This window comes from Odocoileus virginianus, chromosome 12 (genome assembly GCF_023699985.2).
Source record: "Odocoileus virginianus isolate 20LAN1187 ecotype Illinois chromosome 12, Ovbor_1.2, whole genome shotgun sequence".
Classification (NCBI taxonomy): Eukaryota; Metazoa; Chordata; class Mammalia; order Artiodactyla; family Cervidae; genus Odocoileus; species Odocoileus virginianus.
In genome coordinates, this window is record NC_069685.1 from 16,238,409 (window position 1) to 16,259,374 (window position 20,966).

A 20,966-nucleotide genomic window follows, 5' to 3' on the forward strand; every position below is an offset into this window, starting at 1 on the left:
TCGAGGAGCGAGGCGGTGGGAACGCCTTCCCCCGGACACTGCCTGTCCCCGCCCCGCCCCCACCGGCTTCTCCGATTGGCCCGAGGCCCACCAATCGCGATCTCTGAAACAATGACGAGCTGAGGGGCCCCGTCGCGCGTGCTCGGATGCTGGAGACGCCCGACAGTTGCCCTGACAACGGCTACCTCGCGGCTTGTCTCCAGTCAAAGATAGGTCTTTGTCAGAGCGGCTGTGAAGACTTCGCTCTCCTAGCGCTTCAGGTCAGTTGCGCAAGTTCAAACCGTGTAATACTCCTACATTCCAAGCACTGGAGAAGCGATGTGTTTTGTGTAACTTTCATAGCGCCAAGGTTACGAAAGCACTTTCACCTACATTTAGTCTTAACTCCGTGAAGTAATTAGCACTTTATGGATGAGGAAACGGAATGTATGTTGAATGACTTGCCCATGGCCACTAGCAGGAAGGTAAGGAGAGCCCTGTACGCTGAGTAAAGAAGTTTAGACCTTGTCCTTTCATGATAAAACATCTAATCGTTAATTCATAGGACATTTATCCCTTAACTGGTGTTTGTTTTTTCTTGAAAAATTAATTTATGTACATGATTATTTTTAAAAAATCCAACCTCAGACAATGTATTAAGTCAAGTATCTGTTGATTGGCTGTTATGCACCAGGCAGTGTTCCAAAAGGGAGTCATACACCAAATAAATGCAAATATTTAGTACGTCAGGTGGTACTAAAAAAGGGGTATTAGGGAAAGGAAGGAGTGTTTTTACATATAGTATAGGCAGGGCAGTCTCCGTGTTAAGGTGCCCCTTGAGTAGTGATCTGAATGAAGTAAGAGAGGGAGAGAATCTGGAGGAAGAGTATTCTAGACACTAGAATAGCAAATGCGAAGGGCTTGAATCAGGAACATACTTCATAAGTTGGAGGAATAGCAAAAGGACAGTATGGTTGGAGAAGAAAGACCAAGGGGAGAGTAAAATATAAGTACAAAGGACAACTTATATTGAAAAATGACTTCTACCCACCCATGCACAACTCCTGGTCCCTTAGCCCCTTGCTCAAAAGCAACCAGTGTTAGTTTTTTATACCTGCAGGGGTATTCTATGAAAATGTGTGTGTGTGTGTGTATATATATATATATATATATATATATATATATATATAGAGAGAGAGAGAGAGAGAGAGAGGAGGTATATATAATATTCCCTCCCTCCATCTCATTGTTAACACAGATTGAAGCAGCAGTACACACTCTTCCACACTTCAACCACATTTTTTAAAAAGGTGCTAGTCGTAAAACAGTAGACATGTGAAGGGTGCGTAAGTCATCATCCCTGACCCATAGAAGCAACCAACTTGGTACTGAAATCTGGACATATACTATAATAATAAAACATTGACTCAGATATTGAAAGGAACTTAAAGATCATCTCAATGAGCATTTTTTTATTGTACATAAAAAATATTCAAAAGGTAAAGTTACACAGCCAATCTGGCAAATTAAGATCTAGAATCAAACCTCTATTTCAGGGGTCTATTATTACATAATACCTTCATATAATAGAGAGTGAGATAATTCTGTAGTACAATTATATAATTCTTTTACCTTTTCAAGGTGCTACACGGAGTGGGGGAGGGGCAAAGAGGAACTCTTTTTATTGTCTCCATGCTGCCTGTTAAGCCCATGTCTATCCAGGTTTTTCACTGGGAGAGGAGAATGCTCACCTGTTTGGTCAGAACTCAGGAAGTTGATTGAACTGATTTATTGGAAGTAGAATCACTGTCCATTATAACGCCTTGTGCGTATGATTTCCCTGTCTGCCGCAAATTCATTTCCTTGTAACTAGCGGATACTTTGGAGAAGGCAGTGGCAACCCACTCCAGTACTCGTGCCTGGAAAATCCCATGGACAGAGGGGCCTAGTAGCTGCAATCCATGGGGTCGCTAAGAGTTGAACACGACTGAGGGACTTCACTTTCACTTTTCACTTTTATGCATTGGAGAAGGAAATGGCAACCCACCCCAGTGTTCTTGCCTGGAGAATCCCAGGGACGGGGGAGCCTGGTGGGCTGCTGTCTATGCAGTCATACAGAGTCGGACACAACTGAAGCGACTTAGCAGCAACAGCAGCAGCAGATACATTAAACCAGTCCTCTGCCTCAAGGAAGACTGGCCTTCTCTCTCTCCTATTCTGTTTGGCTTTCTTTTTCCATGTGGCTGGCTAACTGATGGTTAAATCCTGAGATTAGAATTCTGGCTTCAAAAAGGTAGGACCTACTTAGGTCTCTGAGCTAACTTCTAAATTTCGACCAGGTCTTACTAGATATACCTACATGGAAAACAAAGGCTATAATATAATGAAGTTCGGTTGTATTTCTGAGTAGTACTGAGGAATCTCTGCTTTCTTGGATTCTCAGACTAAACAGCCAAGGCATTGTTGATTTAGAAGCTGCTTAATGGGAAGAGTTGTTTGGTGTGACTGTTAATCAACAATTTGTTACGATGTTCAGTTTGATTCATGTGCATCCGTGTGTGCTAAGTCACTTCAGTCATGTCCCATAGTCTTTGCAACCCTATGGACTACAGCCCTCCAGGCTCCTCTGTCCATGGGATTCTCCAGGCAAGAACACTGGAGTGGGTTGCCATGCCCTCCTCCAGGGAATCTTCCTGACTCAGGGATTGAACACGAGTCTCTTATGTCTCCTGCATTAGCAGGTGGGTGTTTTACCACTAGAGCACCAGGGAAGCCCCGATCCATGAAGGACACAAACAAAACATCAGGTCCTCTTTTGAGGTGTGTGAACTCTGGAATGCAGCAAGTTTATACTGAGAAGGAAAACTATATACTCCTTCCACTAACAGTGAGATGGATTACTTCTGTGGAAGCATTAAAAATGTTAAGGACAATCGACAGATGAATGGATAAAGAAGTTGTGGTACATATACACAATGGAATATTACTCAGCCATGAAAGGGATGAATTTGAGTTAATTGTAATGAGGTGGATGAACCTAGAGCCTGGTATTCAGGGTGAAGTAAGTCAGAAAAACAAATTTTGTTTATTAAAACATATATGGACTCCAGAAAAACAGTACTGATGAACCTATTTACAGGGAAGGAATGGAGACAGACACAAAAAATGGACTTGGGACACAGCAGGGATAGGAGAGGGTGGGACGAATTGAGAAAGTAGCATTGACAAATATACACTACCATGTATAAAATAGACAGCTAGAGAGAAGCTTCTGGATAACACAGGGAGCCTAGCCTGGTGCTCTGTGATGACCTAGAGGGGTGCAATGGAGGCTCAAGAGGCAAGGGATACACACACACACACACACACACACACATACACACACACACACAGTTATGACTCACATGTGATGTTGTACAGCAGGAGCTAACAACATTTTAAAGCAATTATCCTCCAATAAAAAATTTTTTTAAATGTTATGGACAGTGACAACCCTGATTGGTTTTATGATGACTTGTGTTGCACTTCCCTGAAACGATGCTAGACACTGTGCTTAACGGACCCCCCGTGTGTGAATTCCCCATATAATGCCTTTAATGGAAGAACAAGGAAATACAAAGAATTACAAGGTAAATTTGTACAGCTTCTAGTAATGGGCTTTACCAATGAAAAGAAAATTTAAGCTATGCAGAATTAGGGTAATGGGCTGGGGTAAACCAGAACAAAGCAAATAAACATTGAATTGAGTAGAACTATTTATATGATCAAAACAAAACAAAAACCAAACAAACAGAGGATAAGAATGAGGGGGAGTAAAGAAGCAAGAATTTTGACAGGGACCCTACGGAGAGTTTGGTGGCACATTAACGATGACTGGGAACAGGGAAACCTCCTCTAGCTCCTACTCTTAGCACCACCTCACCTAAGTTAACCTAAATCTGTTCCAGTTATCCCAGCCTGGGTGAGTTTAGGGCTAAGGATACTGAAGATAAGAGGGAAATCAGGTGTGTTTAGCACAGAGAAGTTATTTTATTTCATCTATTAGGACAACTAATAGATGTGGGAGAAAAGGACAACTAACTTGAGGGTCAGGAAGTCTTCAATTGACCTCTGGTAGGAGGTCCAAGATTGTATGATACAGTTTATGTTGAGTGGCAGAGGATAGTGGAAAATCTTTGGGGGATTATCTAACTGTGGTGCAAAATGTACTGTATTATCATCAGGGGAATGGAAGGACAATGAAATCAAAAGGTATGAAATCAAAATTTAGGACAAATGAAAATGTTATGGTGTGTGCATGCATGCTCAGTCACATCAATTTTGTCTGACTCTTTGCAACCCCGTGGACTGTAGCCCACCAGGCTCCTCTGTCCGTGGGATTCTCCAGGCAAGAATACTGGAGTGGGTTGCCATGCCCTCTTCCAGGGGATCTTCCTGACCCAGGGATTGAACCCACGTCTCTTATGCCTCCTGCATTGGCAGGCAGGTTCTTTACCACTAGCCCCGCCTGGGAAGCCCGAATGTTATGGTAGGCAGCACCAGAATCACAATGAGGCTGAAGCTGGAGAAATAAAGTAGGGACTATCCAGTGCTTGCCATTCCCCGAATCTCTAATTAGAGTGGATGTGATGAAGTGCCTTGTCACTACTAGCTTAAAGCTATACGTCTTTTAAGAGAGAGAAGTTTGCCCTTTTATGTGTTTTCAATTAAACACACAAAAGGAAAGCCTTGAGGACTGCTCAGACCCCCATTCATAGTTAATACCAGGCAGTGTCAGGTTCGGGAAAGACATAGGAAACCTCATCTCTCATTAGAAAACAATGCAAACAGCAGCGCTAATCTCCACCAGTGCTTTCTATTAATCCTCTGTGGTCCACAAGAAAAGACCCTTGGAAATAACTGTTAGTGATCGTGATTTAAACAAGGTAGCCTGACTTCCCTGATGATCCCAGTGGTTAAGACTTCACTTTCCAATTCAGGGGACATGGGTTTGATTCCTGGTCGAGGAGCTAAGATCCCATAAGCTTTCAGGGTCAAAAAACCAGAACATAAACAAAAGAAGCAATATTTTAACAAATTCAATAAAGACTTAAAAAATGGCCCACATTTAAAAAATCTTAAAATAAGCAAGGTAGTTACCATAATTTAAATTAGTGTCTGTCATACCAAGTATTTTTAAAAAACCATATAAGAGATTCAACAAACTAACTTTGCAATATTTTTTGTGACATTGATGCCGTCTTCTTTTTTTTACATTTATTTGACTACAGTTGGTTTACAATATTGTGTTAGTTTCAGGTATACAGCTTCAGATTGTTTTCCATATAGGTTATTACAAGATACTGAATATGGTTTCATGTGCTAGATGGTAAATCCTTGTTATTATATTTAGTGGTGTGTATCTATTAATCACATACTACTACTCTCCTTTTCCCTTTGGTAACCATAAATTTGTTTTCTATATCTGTGAGTCTGTTTTTGTTTTGCAAGTGAGTTGATTTGTACTTTTTTTAAAAGATTCCACATATAAGTGATATCATGATATTTGTCTTTGTCTGACTTACTTTACATAGTGTGATAATCTCTAGGTCCATCCGTGTTGTTGTGGATGACATTAGTTCATTATTTTTTAGGGCTGAGTAATATTCCATTGTGTATATGTACCACATCATCTTTACCCATTCATCTGTCAGTGGACATTAGGCTGCTTCCATGTGTTGGCTGCTATAAGTATTGCTGCTGTGAACATTGGTGTGTGTGTAACTTTTTGTTTTCCACTCTTCCAAATGTATGCCCAGGGGTGGTAGTCTTTTTAGGAACCTCCAGACTGTTTTGTATAGTGGGTGCACCAACTGACATTCCCATCAACAATATAGGAGGGTTCCCTTCACAGCTATGGTATCTTCTGATCTCACTTTCAGAGCAAGATCAGTTTCCTTATACAGGAAAAGGAATGTATAATATGTTTATGGTTCTTCCTCAGCGACATCTGACCTTGGGGATTCCAACTCACTGCTACAATTTGGTGAGACTATATTTAGAGATGATCACTATCAAAATGAAGTTAATTCATTATACTGATTACATCATGATCATTCCCCACCCTGGAAGGAGACAGTCAGGAGATATGAGAGCTGTTACTGGTCCATATGATGCATAGAATCAATCCAGTTTAGATTAAGAGTTTAGCTAAATCAGTGACATTTCTAAAGCTAGCTTAGGGCCTCTAGAGGTGTTATATAAACAAACAATATATTACTCCCCCTCTAGGACTCTGTCAATAAAAAGGAGGCTGCTGCTACTGCTGCTGCTGCTAAGTCGCTTCAGTCGTGTCCGACTCTGTGCGACCCCATAGACGGCAGCCCGCCAGGCTCCCCCGTCCCTGGGATTCTCCAGGCAAGAATACTGGAGTGGGTTGCCATTTTCTCCTCTAATGCATGAAAATGAAAAGTGAAACTGAAGTCGCTCAGTCGTGTCCGACTCTCAGACAGACTCATGGACGGAGGAGCCTGGCAGGCTGCAGTCCATGGGATTTTCCAGGCAAGAGTACTGGAGTGGGGTGCCATTGCCTTCTCCGAAAAAGGAGGCACCATGCCTTAAAGGAATATTTGACAAGCTATGAAAAATATATAATAGGTACTGGCCCAAGGCTGCTGCTGCAACCCTTAGTTCTAACACATTCATAACACAAGTTTACATTATTCATACGTAAGTTTCTGATACCACAATATATTCACGTTGGAAACTTTGAATTAAATATAACACTGCCACCTCGTGGTGACCACTGGGATTTGGGGCTCAGAAAGTTCCTGATGATGGCAGTAAGAGAGCCAGTTTGCCAGCATGCTGTTTGTGCTCTGGTATAAACAGTCCCCATGGCGCTAGTGGTAAAGAACCTGCTTGCCAGTGCAGAAGATGGAAGAGACATGGGTTTGATCCTTGTGTTGAGAAGATCCCCTGGAGAAGGGTATGGCAAGCCACTCTACTATTTGTGACTGGAGAATCCCATGGACAGAGGAGTCTGGTGGGCTATAGTCCATAGGATCGAGAGTTAGACATTACTGAAGCAACTTAGCACACATAAACAGTCCCCATAACCTAAGAGTGGCAAACTATATTAAGATCTGAACTACCTGTGATATAATATGGGTGATATCACAAAGAAGCTGCACAACAAAATTCTCAAATAAAATGAAATTCATGTCCTGAGAAGTGTCTCTGTGGAGTTATAAGATAGAGCAGGCAGCATCTCTGCTTTTGGACTAATTCGAAGTTCACTTCTGTTGCTAAACTGTCTAAACCTCATGACTCTCTCCACTAAAATGAGACAACTTTCTTGGTTTATCCATGAGACCCTGCATAGTACAAACCTGAATATAAAAAGCAGCTACTGTTTGTTCTATAGACAGTAAAAACAGATGATGTCAAAGTAAGTTCAAGCAGTGAGCCGAATTGAGAGCATATAAGACGGTGGAGGGAGAACTTAGTTCTTTGCCTCGGGCAATGTTTGGACATGTTAGAAAGAGTTATAGGCAGTAACCAATAAGTGAATCTGGGTGATGCCCCTATTGGTTACTACCTGTAAGTTATATAATACTGTACTTCAACGAAAATAAAAGTGTTTATTCTGGTCCCAGTTTCTTCTCCACACACTTGCCCCCAGCCCCCCAGTGAAATGGAAAGAATCCAAAACCTGAGAGGAAAAGGGGGCCACACCATGGAAGGGCCTGGAATCCCAAGCGATCACATAGAAAACTGCTGGTCAATTGGACATTACTTGAGCAAGAGCAAAACGTCTATTGTATTAATTCATGGAGGTTTCGAAGTTCATGTGTTCCTAGAGCTGGTTGTACTTTAATTAATTGGTTGTTAATATGTTTAAATCATCACTATGAAGTAAATAAATAGTGAAAACGAAGATAATGTGTTTGGATTTACGACTTAGACTATATATACAGATTTAAATTATAATAGCATACAGTTTATAGTAAAACGTACAGAAGTAAGCAGTAAGCTTGCCTTTTCACTATTTGGATCTAAGAGTCTTGATGCAAATACAAAGTGTTTCTACAACTGTCGAGTGTGTCACACAGAGCCTGGGTGTTGTGAATAAATCCATCATCCTTTTGAGACTAGCACCATGGCCTCCTTGGGTTTTCCAACAGAGATGAACTCTGTGGATAAATTAAAGCACCAGCTCTTTTTCCATTGGATCTCCTGATTTGCTCCTTCCGATACCAACAAAAATCTAGTGACATTCAGAAGCAGTTAAGAGCCAAATTTAGAAAGATTCATCAGTTAGAAACTCTTGGCTATTATATTGCTTTCCTTCAGTTTAGCAGTATGGAAAATAATCCTAGGACTTTTTTTCTGGGCAAATGGACTTGTTCAATTAGGCCTGTTTACACCGAGGTTTTTCTTTATATTTAACAGTGATGGCCTTGTAAGTTATCAATGTAACTACGCCTACCAAAATTTTGTTGGGCTCTCATTGTACCTTACCCATGAGGTTTATGTGTACAGGCTTGTTTCAGTATATTTATTGTTTATTTGGGGAAATTAGGCTCTGAAGCAGTTTTTCCTCCTGTGAGTCCCATGGTCTCCTTGGAAACGGGCCTCCGGCTTCTGCCCACAGCCAGCTCTTTTTCTCCCAGAGCCAGTCTACCTGGTCTGGTAAAGAAGCAGGAAGCCCTCTTTTCCCAGGCATCCATGCACAAGTATTCTCTATACCATTAACCTTCTTAACCACTGACATGAATGTCTGGAAGTACATTTCTTAGTAAAATCATCAATTATTCAATCTGCTTTAAATACATTTCTCCCTTAACCGTGGATGTAACTCAGGCTCACCTTGGGGATCTCTGCCCCTATAGCAAAATGAAAGGCAGATACCTGATACACTAAAAGCATTCAGAGAAGCGGTCTGCTGTAGTCACATTTTGATTCATGAAACACGGAAAACTTGAGGCCTTGAGGTGGAAAAGAGTTGAACGGTCAGGGAGGAGACTGGGTATCCTGAACTGTGTGTAAATATCAAGAGAAAAGGCACAGAAAGAGAAGAGTGAACATGACATGTTCAGGATAGAATAGAGTCTGGCAGGTCCTTAAGGCATGTAAGGGAATATCAGGAAATACACTTGAGAAAGCAGAGAGCATGGATTGAGCTTTATCACTAAGGAAGAATGGAGCTACTTAAATAAGACAGTTGACACTAGGGAACTGGTGATCTACTGGAGTAAAAAGTGGACTGCAGAGTGTAGATACTACAGATAGTGTGGCCAGCCTGAGTATCATCATAAGAATATGGCTATTGGGGTAGTGCAGAGCAACAGAAATGCAGGTCTGGAAGATGAGACATTTCGAAGGAGGACTTTAAAGATTTATAAATCATGGGGCATAATGAAAAAGAGTAAATTGATCAGGAAAACTATGGTGACCTTGACAAAAGTCAGATGACTGTGGGAAGATAGCTAGGTCGGGGAGGAAGTTTGAACATCATCTTTCAGGATATCCAAGAAGTGCTGAGAAGACAGGTAATGAGACAATGGAGCTCAGGTAAGAGAACAATGAAATACTGATTTGGAAATTCCTTTGTGCTGGTAGCTGGGTGCTCCCACTTCAATGTGCTCTGCATCTTTTCCCACCCTGCTGCATATGCCGGGAGGAAGGGTCGTATAATATAGCATATAGTACATCAAGCTGAAGTTCCTTTTCTTTTGGTTTCCAGTAGAGTTTAGCCAGTAGGAAGCACTGGCATGAGACTGAAGGGATGGAGGGGAAGAAAGTAGAGGCATTTATTCCTCTGGGCTTCCTCTTTTGGCATCTGGGTAGATCACTGCTTAACTGAAGGCCACCACTTCTAGCCTTTCACTCATGAGTAAACGCATCTTAAATGGCATCCCCACGCTGGCTTGTGTTCAAATCTTTCTCCTGTCATGGGGCCAGAAACTGGCCCAGCCCGTGGTGCAGTGCTGGTTTGGAGTAGTAGTAGAATGATTGCTACCAGACACTGCCAGGGGACCCCAAATAAGAAGAGAGATCAGAGCAGAGAACCCAAAACGCAAACCACATTTAACCTGCCCAGAGAGTGTAACCCTACTGATGTTCTCCTAGTGTTTCCCAGTTTGGGGTAAAAATCTGAGAAACTGATACCTTGAACTTGGCTGAGCCCAGCAAATCTCTTTTGGGCTGTTGCTCATTGTATTCCAACCCCTCCCCCCAACACAACTTGACTCCCTGCTCCTTTCTTGGGGGATGGGGTACCAAAATATTTAAAAATAAAGGTAGGGGGATGGGGTACCAAAATATTTAAAAATAAAGGTAAGGGGATTAAACTGAATGTCTAGTCTTGGTCACTCCCCACACAAAAGTCTAAGCCTCCCAAGTCATGGGCACTTGGCAGCTACTGTTTAAGGCTGTGCTGTGTGTGTGTTAGCCACTCAGTCCTCTGTGCATGGGATTCTCCAGGCAAGAATACTGGAGGGGGTTGCCACGTCTTCCTCTAGGGGATCTTCCCAACTCAGGATCAAACCCTTGTCTCCCACATTACAGGAGGATTCTGTACCATCTGAGTCACCAGGAGAGTCTATTTAAGGCTAGAAAATTCCAAGTAAAGACACATATTTTCTTTAGGAAATTCTTGTCCATGTACAAAGTTTGTATGAGAAGAAAGGAACCGCTTCCAGCTGTGCAACTTGCAGCTAGTTGCTCAGCATATTAGGAAGATGATGTTATTTTCATTTTATACTTTGAAAAAAAGATTGAGATTTTATGAGGACTTAATGAGGTCATGTATGCAAACTGTTTAGGCCAGTCTGGCTAAAGCGACATCTTACAGGACAATAAAGTTATTGAGAATTCACCTGGAGTGGGAGCTTTCGCATAGTTCATTTCATTTAATTATCAGCAGCCCTGGCAAGCGGTTCAGGATAGAAGGCAAAAACTGCTGCTGAGGGAAGGGGGCTGGGTGCGTGTGTGGGTTGGGGGTGGGTGGGATGAGTGGGGGCGCTAGTTTCCCTGCGCAGCGGCGCGCGCAGCGCACGGCGCGTGCCAGTCCTTAGCCGGCGGCGTGGTAGCTGCGTGCTCTGCTATTCTAGCCAAGCTGCCGGTTGCCGCCGTCGTCGAATCGGCACCATGAGGACCAGGCACGTGAACCTGCTCATCACGCTCGTCGCTGTCGTGCTCTTCAGCTTCTCCTGCTTCTGCATCTCCAGGATGACTCAAACTAGTAAGCGGCGCCTGGCTTCTCCCGCCTTTTTTCTCGATTCTGGGGCTTCTGGGCTCCGAGGTGACTGGAGCGGCCGGGTTGGAGAAAAGTGGGAAGATGTGGTAGCATGATGGCTGTCTCTCGCTCTCACATTAGGGACTTTCAGATGTGACTACCACACCCAACCACCACCACGCCCTTACCCGGCCAGCGGTTAAACTGTAAAGAGCGCCCTGGTTCACCGGGTGGTCGTGACCCCTGCGGGGCGCGCGCGAATGGTCGGTCCGCGGGGCTCCCGGGTCCTCTCACCTCTGCGGGCTCTTTTCCCCTCAGAATGGGGGGCTCCTTCCGTGCCCCGCATTCCCCACAGTTCGTCGTTCTTTTCCCCATCGTTTTTTTTTTTTTTTTTTTAAATATGAATGTCTTACTTCAGGAACTCCTTTTACACAGCCAGCCTCTTTTCCTCTTTCGTGTTTATCAAAACGTCATGGTTTTGAGCCACACTTAAGGGCTCCCTAGCGTGTTTTGTTTTGTTTTGTTTAGAGATGAGGTGACTGGGGGGAGAGAGACACTGTGAATTTAGAGTGCTTGTTTAGCACCTGATCTTCCTCAAATGGACCATGTGTTTTAGTTTATGGTTGTCTGTAGGGTTACCGATTTAGCAAGTAAAAATGGAGGTTGTCGTCTGAAATTTGAATCTCAGAGGAACAATGAATGCATTAGTTTGAAGTACAAAAACTGCATGGGATATATTTATACAGAAAATATTATCATTTGTCTGAAATTCAAAGTTAACTAGGTTTCCAATATTTTTTCTTTCAGCTGTAGTCCATAGTGAGCATATATATAGTTGAATTTTGAATTTAAGACTCAGGAATCCGGCAAATATATTAACTCAGCCTCTCAAGATTACTCTTATATATTAACTCAGCCTTCCAAGATTATTCTTAGGTTGTTTTTGGTTAAATTTTAATTCTTCTTATTAAACACATTTATGTATGACTCAGGGTGCACACTAAGTAATCTTAGTAGTAACGGGCCAGTGCAAGCAGGAAGAGAATTGTAGAAGGAAGAGATTGTGGAGTCCACAGTAAGAGTTATGACTTTTATTCTGAGTGAGATAGGAAGCCATCTAACAAGTGTTGGTGAAGATGAGGTGAACAGAGAAACCTTCCTCATTGTTAATGGGAATGTAAATTGGTGCAGCCACTGTGGAAAACAGTAATGGAGGCTCCTGCAAACATTAAAAATAGAACTATCAGGGAGATTAGTTCAAGATGGCAGAGTAGAAGAATGTGTACTCATCTGCGAGAGCACCAAAATTGCAACTATTTCACAACAGTTGACAGGAGGACGCTGGAAACCACCAGAAAAAAGATATCCCACGTCCAAAGACAAAGGAGAAGTTGTAATGACATGGTATGAGGTGTGCAATCACAGTAAAATAAAATCCCATACCCACCCAGTGGACAACCCACAAACTGGAAAACAATAATAGCAAAGAAGTTCTCCCTGTGTTGGGAAGGCTCTGAACCCCACATCAGGCTTCCCAGCCTGGGGATCCAGCCAAAGGACTAGGACTAGGACTAGGACTCCCCAGGGAATCTGACTTTGAAGGTCAGTGAGATTTGATTACAGGACTTCCACAGGACTGGGGAAAGAGAGAGACTTCATTCTTGGAGGGCACAAGCAAAATCTTGCATGTACCAGTACCCGCGGTAAGGAGCAGTGACCCCACCGGAGACTGAACCAGACCTCCCTGCTCATGTTGGAGGATCTCCTGTGGCGGCGTGGGGCAGCAGTGGCTGACCAAGGAGATGAGGCATTGGCAGCAGCAGTCCTGGGAGGTGACCCTGGGGGTGAGCCCTCTTGGAGCTCACTATTAACCCTACCAAAGAGCCTGTAGACTCCAGGGCCGAGTCGCCTCAGGCCAAACAACTTAAGGGAAGAAATGCAACCCCACCTATCAGCAGACAATTAAAGTTTTACTGAGCGTGGCCCTGCCCACCAGAGCAAGAGCCAGTTTTTCCCAGAAAGTTTCTCATCAGGAAGCTTACACAAGCCTGTTAGCCTCATTCACCAGACGGCAGACAGACAGAGAAGCAAAAAAACCCCTGCAATCCAACAGCCACAGGAACAAAAACCACATCACAGAAAGTTAATCAAAAGGCAGAGGGTCATGACCCAGATGAAGGGACAAGATAAAACCTCAGAAGAACAACTAAATGAAGTGGAGATAAGCAACCTTCTAGAAAAGGGGTTCAGAATAATGATAGTGAAGATGATCCATAGTCTCAGAAAAAGAATGGAGAAGATGCAAAAAAGGTTACCAGAAACCTAGAAGAACTAAGATACAAACAGAGATGAACAATACTCTAGAAGGAACCAATAGCTTTTGGTTATTATTTATAGGCAGAAGAGTGGATAAGTGACATGGAAGACAGAATGATGGAAATCACTGCCACAAAACAGAGTATAGAAAAAATGACGAAAAAAAAAAGCATAAGAGACCTCTAGGACAACATTAAATGCACCTATATTTGCATTATAGGGGTCCCAGAAGGAGAAGAGAGAGAGAAAGGACTGGAGAAAATATTTGAAGAGATAATAGCTGAAAACTTTCTTAACATGGGAAAGGAAATGGTGTCAACCAAGTCCAAGAAATGCAAAGTCCCAGGCATAATCAAACTGACAAAAAGACAAAAAAATAAACATAAAATATTAACAACAACAAGGGGAAAATGACAAATAACATACAAGTGATCTCCCATAAGGTTATCAGCTGTTTTCTCAACAGAAACTCCAGAAGTCAGAAGGGAATGGCATGATGTATTTAAAGTGATGAAAGAGAAGAACCTAAAACCAAGAATACTCTACTCAGCAAGACTCTCCTTCAGATTTGACAGAGAAATCAAAAGAGTTACAGATTAGCAAAAATTAAGAGAATCCAGCACTACCAAACCAGCTTTACAACAAATGCTAAAGAACTTCTCTAGGCAGGAAACACAAGAGAGGGAAAAGGCCTACACAAAATAAATCCAAAACAGTTACGAAAATGGTAATAGGATCATACATATCAATAATTACCTGAAATGTAAATGGATTATACGCACCAACCAAAAGCCAGACTGGATGGATGGATGAAAACATGTACATGTATGTGCTTGGACTTACCACATCACTCTGCTTGAACCTCCCCCAAATTGTATGTAATTATTTTATATTGCTAGGTTATCATGTTTTCATTGTGGCTTGCAATTGTAGTTATCTTTTATTTTTTGTCTGGCTATTGATTATGAAAACTAGTAAACATCTTTTATTATTTTGTAACTATTTTTTGTTTTAATACCATTGTATCATGATTGGTCAACAGAAAATAATTTTATATCACTAAAACTACCATTTACTAGAAAAACTTGTAGTCACTTTTTAAAATCCAGATGCACATTAGAATTATCTTGAAATTTTTTGAAAAATACAAATGCTCAGGTATTGTTATTTTCCTCCAAAGCTCAAGATTAATAGCCAGGACATGGAAACAACCCAGATGCCCATCAGCAGACGAATGGATAAGGAAGCTGTGGTACATATACACCATGGAATATTACTCAGCCATTAAAAAGAATTCATTTGAATCAGTTCTAATGAGATGGATGAAACTGGAGCCCATTGTGCAGAGCGAAGTAAGCCAGAAAGATAAAGACCATTACAGTATACTAACATATATATGGAATTTAGAAGGATGGGTAACGATAACCCTATATGCAAAACAGAAAAAGAGACTCAGATGTATAGAACAGACTTGTGGACTCTGGGAGAAGGCGAGGGTGGGATGTTTCGAGAGAACAGCATTGAAACATGTATATTATCTAGGGTGAAACAGATCACCAGCCCAGGTTGGGTGCATGAGACAAGTGCTTGGGCCTGGTGCACTGGGAAGACCCAGAGGGATCGGGTGGAGAGGGAGGTGGGAGGGGGGACCGGGATGGGGAATACATGTAAATCCATGGCTAATTCATTTCAATGTATGACAAAAACTACTGTAATGATGTAAAGTAATTAGCCTCCAACTAATAAAAATAAATGCAAAAAAAAAAAAACAACTGGACTATATGATGGTGTTTTATCTTGTTTATTTCACTTTTTCTATTTCATATTCAGTGCTCCCATTTAATTTAGTTTATCTTTTCCAATTTCTCCATCTCTTTTTGTTGTTGTTCTTTCTCAAGCCTTGATCAAGTGTAGTTAAAAAAGCTTTTGTAATTCTGAGAATATAAAGAAATACTATGTTGTTAAAAAAAATCAAGAAATTAACACATGATACAGTATTATGAACTAAAGTACAGATTTTGTTCAGATTTCACAAAATTTTATGCTAGTGTCCATTACTTGTATTCATACTTTATTCAAGATTCCACATTGTGTTTAGTTGCATTGAGCAGCTTTGGCTGCATGCAGCAAATTCTGATAAATTCCCTTCTCATTTTTATTCTGTTACAAATATTTTCTAATTTTTCTTGTTACTTCTTAGATACACTCATCATTTAAAAGTGGACATTTGATTTCCAATACTTGGGGTTTTAAAAATATCTTTGATATTAACTTCTCATTTTGATATTAATTCCTTATTTAAATACTTTCTTCACTGCAGTCAGCCTCTGTGTTTTTTCAGTCTTTTAACTTTATTGAGGCTTTCAATGGCTAAGTCAAAGATCTCTCTTGATAAATGTCTCACTGTACTTGAAAATATGTGGTTATTTTCAAATATCTTTTAATATTGATTTCTAACATAATTCCACAGTGACAAAAGAACAGACTCTGTATGATTTCAATACCTTTAGACCATGAGATTTTTGCGCCTTGCTTTATGTCCCTCGATATGTTCCAGTGACTCCTGGTTTATAGTCTATGGGAACATGAATAGAATTTATATCCTGTTGTGTGAACATTGTATAAATCTTAATTATGTTGAATTGGTTCATAGTGCTTTTCAGGTCTACTATATCCTTCTGCTCTTCTGTCTATTCATTCTATTAATTTTTGAGAGTTTGATATTGAAACTCAACTAAATATCTTAATTTATCTACTTAAAAATAATTGTAATATATAATGAAACTATATGTAACTTAGTTCTGTGTTTTCTAAGTCCCCAAGTAAATAATCATAATTTGAAAAAGAAAAAAATACTTTTAGAAAAAAAATAGAACTGCCATATGATGCAATAATTCCACTTCTGGGTACTTATCTGAAAGAAAGGAAAACTAGAATATTACTCATGCTTTTGCTTCCAACAGTGGATTACTGAAATTGAATAATTCCTTTCCTGAATTATGTGCTTATTGTTTCTTTGCTTTTTAGAATATAGTCTTCATCAGTTTATACATGTCCCTTATAATATGCTGTTTAGTTTGCTTTGTCCCTGAGCTCTCTAAAACTCCCATCTGCTGACAGTCTTTATACGCCCTTCTAAATTCTCTGTCATGATCAAAACCAGTAGTCTGTTAGATGCCCTGGTCAGCTGTGTTCTCATTCCGTCTTGCCAGTGAGAGGCATTGTGCCAGATTAGAGGGTGCACAAAGGTAGTAGTCACTTTGCTTTTTGTGGTTCTTCTACAAAACTACTAGCCCTCACTGGAGTGTAGGGGTTCAGGCAGCAGCAGCAGGTCCAGTATTGTCAGGGATGACAGGCATGGGAGGTAGCTAGCAGATGGCCAGGGGTCCCTGAGGAGGCTGCATCACCCAATAAACACTTTCACGAAAGAGAATCTGCAATTGCTTATTTGCCTTACTTGGGCTTAAGAAAACAAAAGAAAAAAGTGAAAGTGTTAGTTGTTCAGTCCTCTTTGACTCTTTGTGACCCCATGGACTGTAGCCTTCTGGGCTCCTCTGTCCATGGAATTCTCTGCAAGAATACTGGAGTGGGTTGCCATTCCCTTCTCCAGGGGATCTTCCCAACCCAGGGATCGAACCCAGGCCTCCCATGTTGCAGGCAGATTCTTTACCTCTGAGCCACCAGGGAAGCCCCAAGAATACTGGAGTGGGTAGCCATTCCTTTCTCCAGGGGATCACTTGGACGTAACCATAGTGATATGATCACCTACCACACTGCCAGGGAGCTACCCTTCTGGTGGATACTGGAAAGTCCAGCTGATAGACACTAGCAAAAGTTCTCTCGATTATCATCTGTGGTCAACTGGGATGAAGTACCTATGAGCACTGAGGCCTTGGAGATCAAGTGGCTGCTGCTTTCACCAATTACATGTGAGTGATGGCTTTAAGGATTGTGGATGCAGTGGCTTTTTATTACTGTGCTGGAGAACTTTATCTGTCTACATTTTTTTTTTTTTTTTGGTCACTGTTACACTCTCCTTTTGAAATATTTTCTTGGCTTAGGCCTCTCAGTTTCCTAGTTTTTCCTTGAGTTTGAAATACTGGAACTGAGGATGGAAATGCTCCCCAGCCTTAACTTAGTGGAGAGAAGCCTCATTCTGGAGCACCCAGACTTTATGAGTGAATTTCTGGGGGCCTCTCTGTTCTTTTTGGAAGGAAAGCACCCTTCTCCCCAGCCAAGTGGTAGAGTATATGGGTGCACATATTTATGTAAAACCTTGTCGGAGTATGCCTACAAAATAGCATGGAGCAGGACTGCTGAGGAAGATAGCTCCCAGGAGTAGTTCTAAGTCAGCAGAGTCCAGGATCCAAGTATGGGCTGTTCAAGACAATAGTTGAAATGGCTTGTGGAATTTAAGCTATGTAGAACAAAATACATGGCAACAATTACAAGAGAAAGTAGGGGACGGGTAAATAGAGTTAAATGGTACTCAACTTGTAGCACTATTGAGAAGTGAGGGTGTAAGAATTTGTATTAAAGTGTAGTAAGTAAAGGATTCATGTTAAAATCTCTAGTCTAGCCTCTAAAATAATGTTCAAATAATGCATAATGATATCACTAATTGTATTAATAGTAAATTCTTCAAAAGAGAAATTAAAATATTTCCTGACTGGATATAAACACAACACCCTGCTTCATGATGTTTACGAAAGACACACTTAAATTTTAAAGTACAGACTTGTTGGAAGAAAAGGATGGAAAAATATATATCAGCAGCCCAAACCCAAAGAAAGTGTAGCAATAAATATCAGCAAAGCAGACTCTAAGACCAAGTGCAATGTAAGTGTTGAACGAACGTCGAGAAACTTCATGAGCGATCAAGGAAATACAAATTAAAAACACAAGATATCATTTAATACCATTCAGATTTTTAAAATTAGGAAATCACATTTTGTGAGGATGTGGAACTGTGGATTCACACACTCCCCTTTGGGGGGATGTGAAGTATATAATTACTTTCATTATGAAACATTTGCATTTCCTGTGTCTTTGCAACTCTACTACTAGTCAGGGCTGAAATTGGTGTGCAGTGTTATCAATGTCTTATGGTCAAATTCTCTTTTTACTGATGAACAGACTGTAGCCCGCCAGGCTCCTCTGTAATTGAAATTCTCCAGGCAAGAATCCTGGAGTGGGTAGCCATTCCCTTCTCCAGGGAATCTTCCTAACCCAGGGGTCGAATCAGGGTCTCCTGTATCGCAGGCAGATTCTTTACCATCTGAGCCACCAAGGAAGCCCTCTCATGCCATACAGATTGCTAAATATTTAAAATAATACCCTTAGCACCAGCTGAAATTGGTATGCAGCCTTATCAATGGCTTATGGGCTTCCCTGGTAGCTCTGCACACAGCCTGTGGGATCTTCCTGGATCAAGGATTGAACCCATGTCTCCTGCACTGGTAGGTGGATTCTTCACTACTGAGCCACCAGGGAAGTCCCCAAGACCCCTCTTCTTTAACATCAAGGACTCAGCCAGTGAAAAGCCATGGCCTCTGTTTACTGTAGCCCTGCCTACTTCCTTTTCCCCTCTATTAAAGAGTGCTTCTTCCTTTGCTGTGGAGGGACTTGCATATGGCTCACCATGGTTGTGGACTCTGGATTGCAATTCTCTGCTGATACTGAATAAATTCTTTTTTGGGGGGCGGGGGGAGAAATAACCATCAATCTTGGAGAAGGCAGTGGCAGCCCACTCCAGTACTCTTGCCTGGAAAATCCCATGGACGGAGGAGCCTGGTGGGCTGCAGTCCATGGGGTCGCAAAGAGTCCGACTCGACTGAGCGACTTCACTTTCACTTTTCACTTTCATGCACTGAAGAAGGAAATGGCAACCCACTCCAGTGTTCTTGCCTGGAGAATCCTGGGGATGGGGGAGCCTGGTGGACTGCTGTCCATGGTGTCGCACAGAGTCGGACATGACTGAAGCGACTTAGTAGCAGCAGTAACCAGCAATCTATTTGTTTTAGGTTGTCAATACTCTTTGTAATGTTAAAATATTTCCCCATAAAACTAGGGCATAGGGGAACCACTCATAGGGAGTTTAAAGAGCATGGTACATAGTATAATTTGATTATTGCAAAGCATACATGGAGGGGTGTAATCTGAAATGTATTTACCTTTTAAACTACCTCAAATATTCTTTCTTGGAACCACAGTGGGTATACAAATAAGTGAATAATAAGTTTAAAATGGACCAATACTTGAACTTAACGCTGTTTCTCCTTCTTTTCCTTACTGACTGAATCACTTGCTTTTCCCTCGCTACTCATTCTATTTTATACTTATGTATTATGTTGTTATTTTCTTAGTCTAGAATACCCTTCTCTCTCTTTGCTGTATGCAAAATTAAACACATTCTTCAAATTTTCTTTTTTTTTTCTTTTTTTTTTCCCATTTATTTTTATTAGTTGGAGGCTAATTACTTTACAACATTGCAGTGGTTTTTATCATACATTGAAATGAATTAGCCATGGATTTACATGTATTCCCCATCCTGGTCCCCCCTCCCACCTCCCTCTCCACCCTATCCCTCTGCGTCTTCCCAGTGCACCAGGCCCAAGCACTTGTCTCATGCATCCAACCTGGGCTGGTAATCTGTTTCACCCTAGATATACATGTTTCGATGCTGTTCTCTTGAAACATCCCACCCTCGCCTTCTCCCACAGAGTCCACAAGTCTGTTCTATACATCTGAGTCTCTTTTTCTTTTTTTGCATATAGGGTTATCGTTACCATCCTTTTAAATTCCATATATATGTTAGTATACTGTAATGGTCTTTATCTTTCTGGCTTACTTCGCTCTGCACAATGGGCTCCAGTTTCATCCATCTCATTAGAACTGATTCAAATGAATTCTTTTTAATGGCTGAGTAATATTCCATGGTGTATATGTACCACAGCTTCCTCATCCATTCGTCTGCTGATGGGCATCTAGGTTGCTTCCATGTCCTGGCTATTATAAACAGTGCTGCGATGAACATTGGGGTGCACGTGTCTCTTTCAGATCTGGTTTCCTTGGTGTGTATGCCCAGAAGTGGGATTGCTGGGTCATATGGCAGATCTATTTCCAGCTTTTTAAGAAATCTCCACACTGTTTTCCATAGTGGCTGTACTAATTTGCATTCCCACCAACAGTGTAAGAGGGTTCCCTTTTCTCCACACTCTCTCCAGCATTTATTGCTTGTAGACTTTTGGATAGCAGCCATCCTGACTGGCGTGTAATGGTTCAAATTTTCTAATATTCCCTCTTCTCTGAAACTTTTCCCACTTCCCTCCCTGACTGTTCAGTCCTCGTTAAGAATTAGTCATTAAAAAAAAAAAAAATCATTCTTGACTTCCTTTGCCTGTAGCACTTAATAATTCCATTTTAACAATTAATTTATAGTTAGTTGTTT

The 20,966-nt window shown here is 41.4% G+C and overlaps 1 protein-coding gene across 6 annotated transcripts in view; it reads left to right on the forward strand.

The window, feature by feature from the left end:
• The first annotated feature begins 1 nt into the window (after window position 1).
• MGAT4D (MGAT4 family member D) overlaps window positions 2-20,966 on the forward strand; it is a 61,985-nt gene continuing 41,020 nt past the window's right edge. For 4 of the 6 annotated variants that reach the window (XM_020891205.2, XM_020891207.2, XM_020891208.2 and 1 more), the window contains exon 1: window positions 11,036-11,206. In XM_020891205.2, the coding sequence (XP_020746864.2) occupies window positions 11,113-11,206 (94 nt within the window). In that variant the 5' untranslated portion in view covers window positions 11,036-11,112. Of the gene's footprint in view, window positions 465-11,035; window positions 11,207-20,966 lie in introns of those variants that run through there. The other 2 variants (XM_070474827.1, XM_020891210.2) reach the window with 2 other exon arrangements.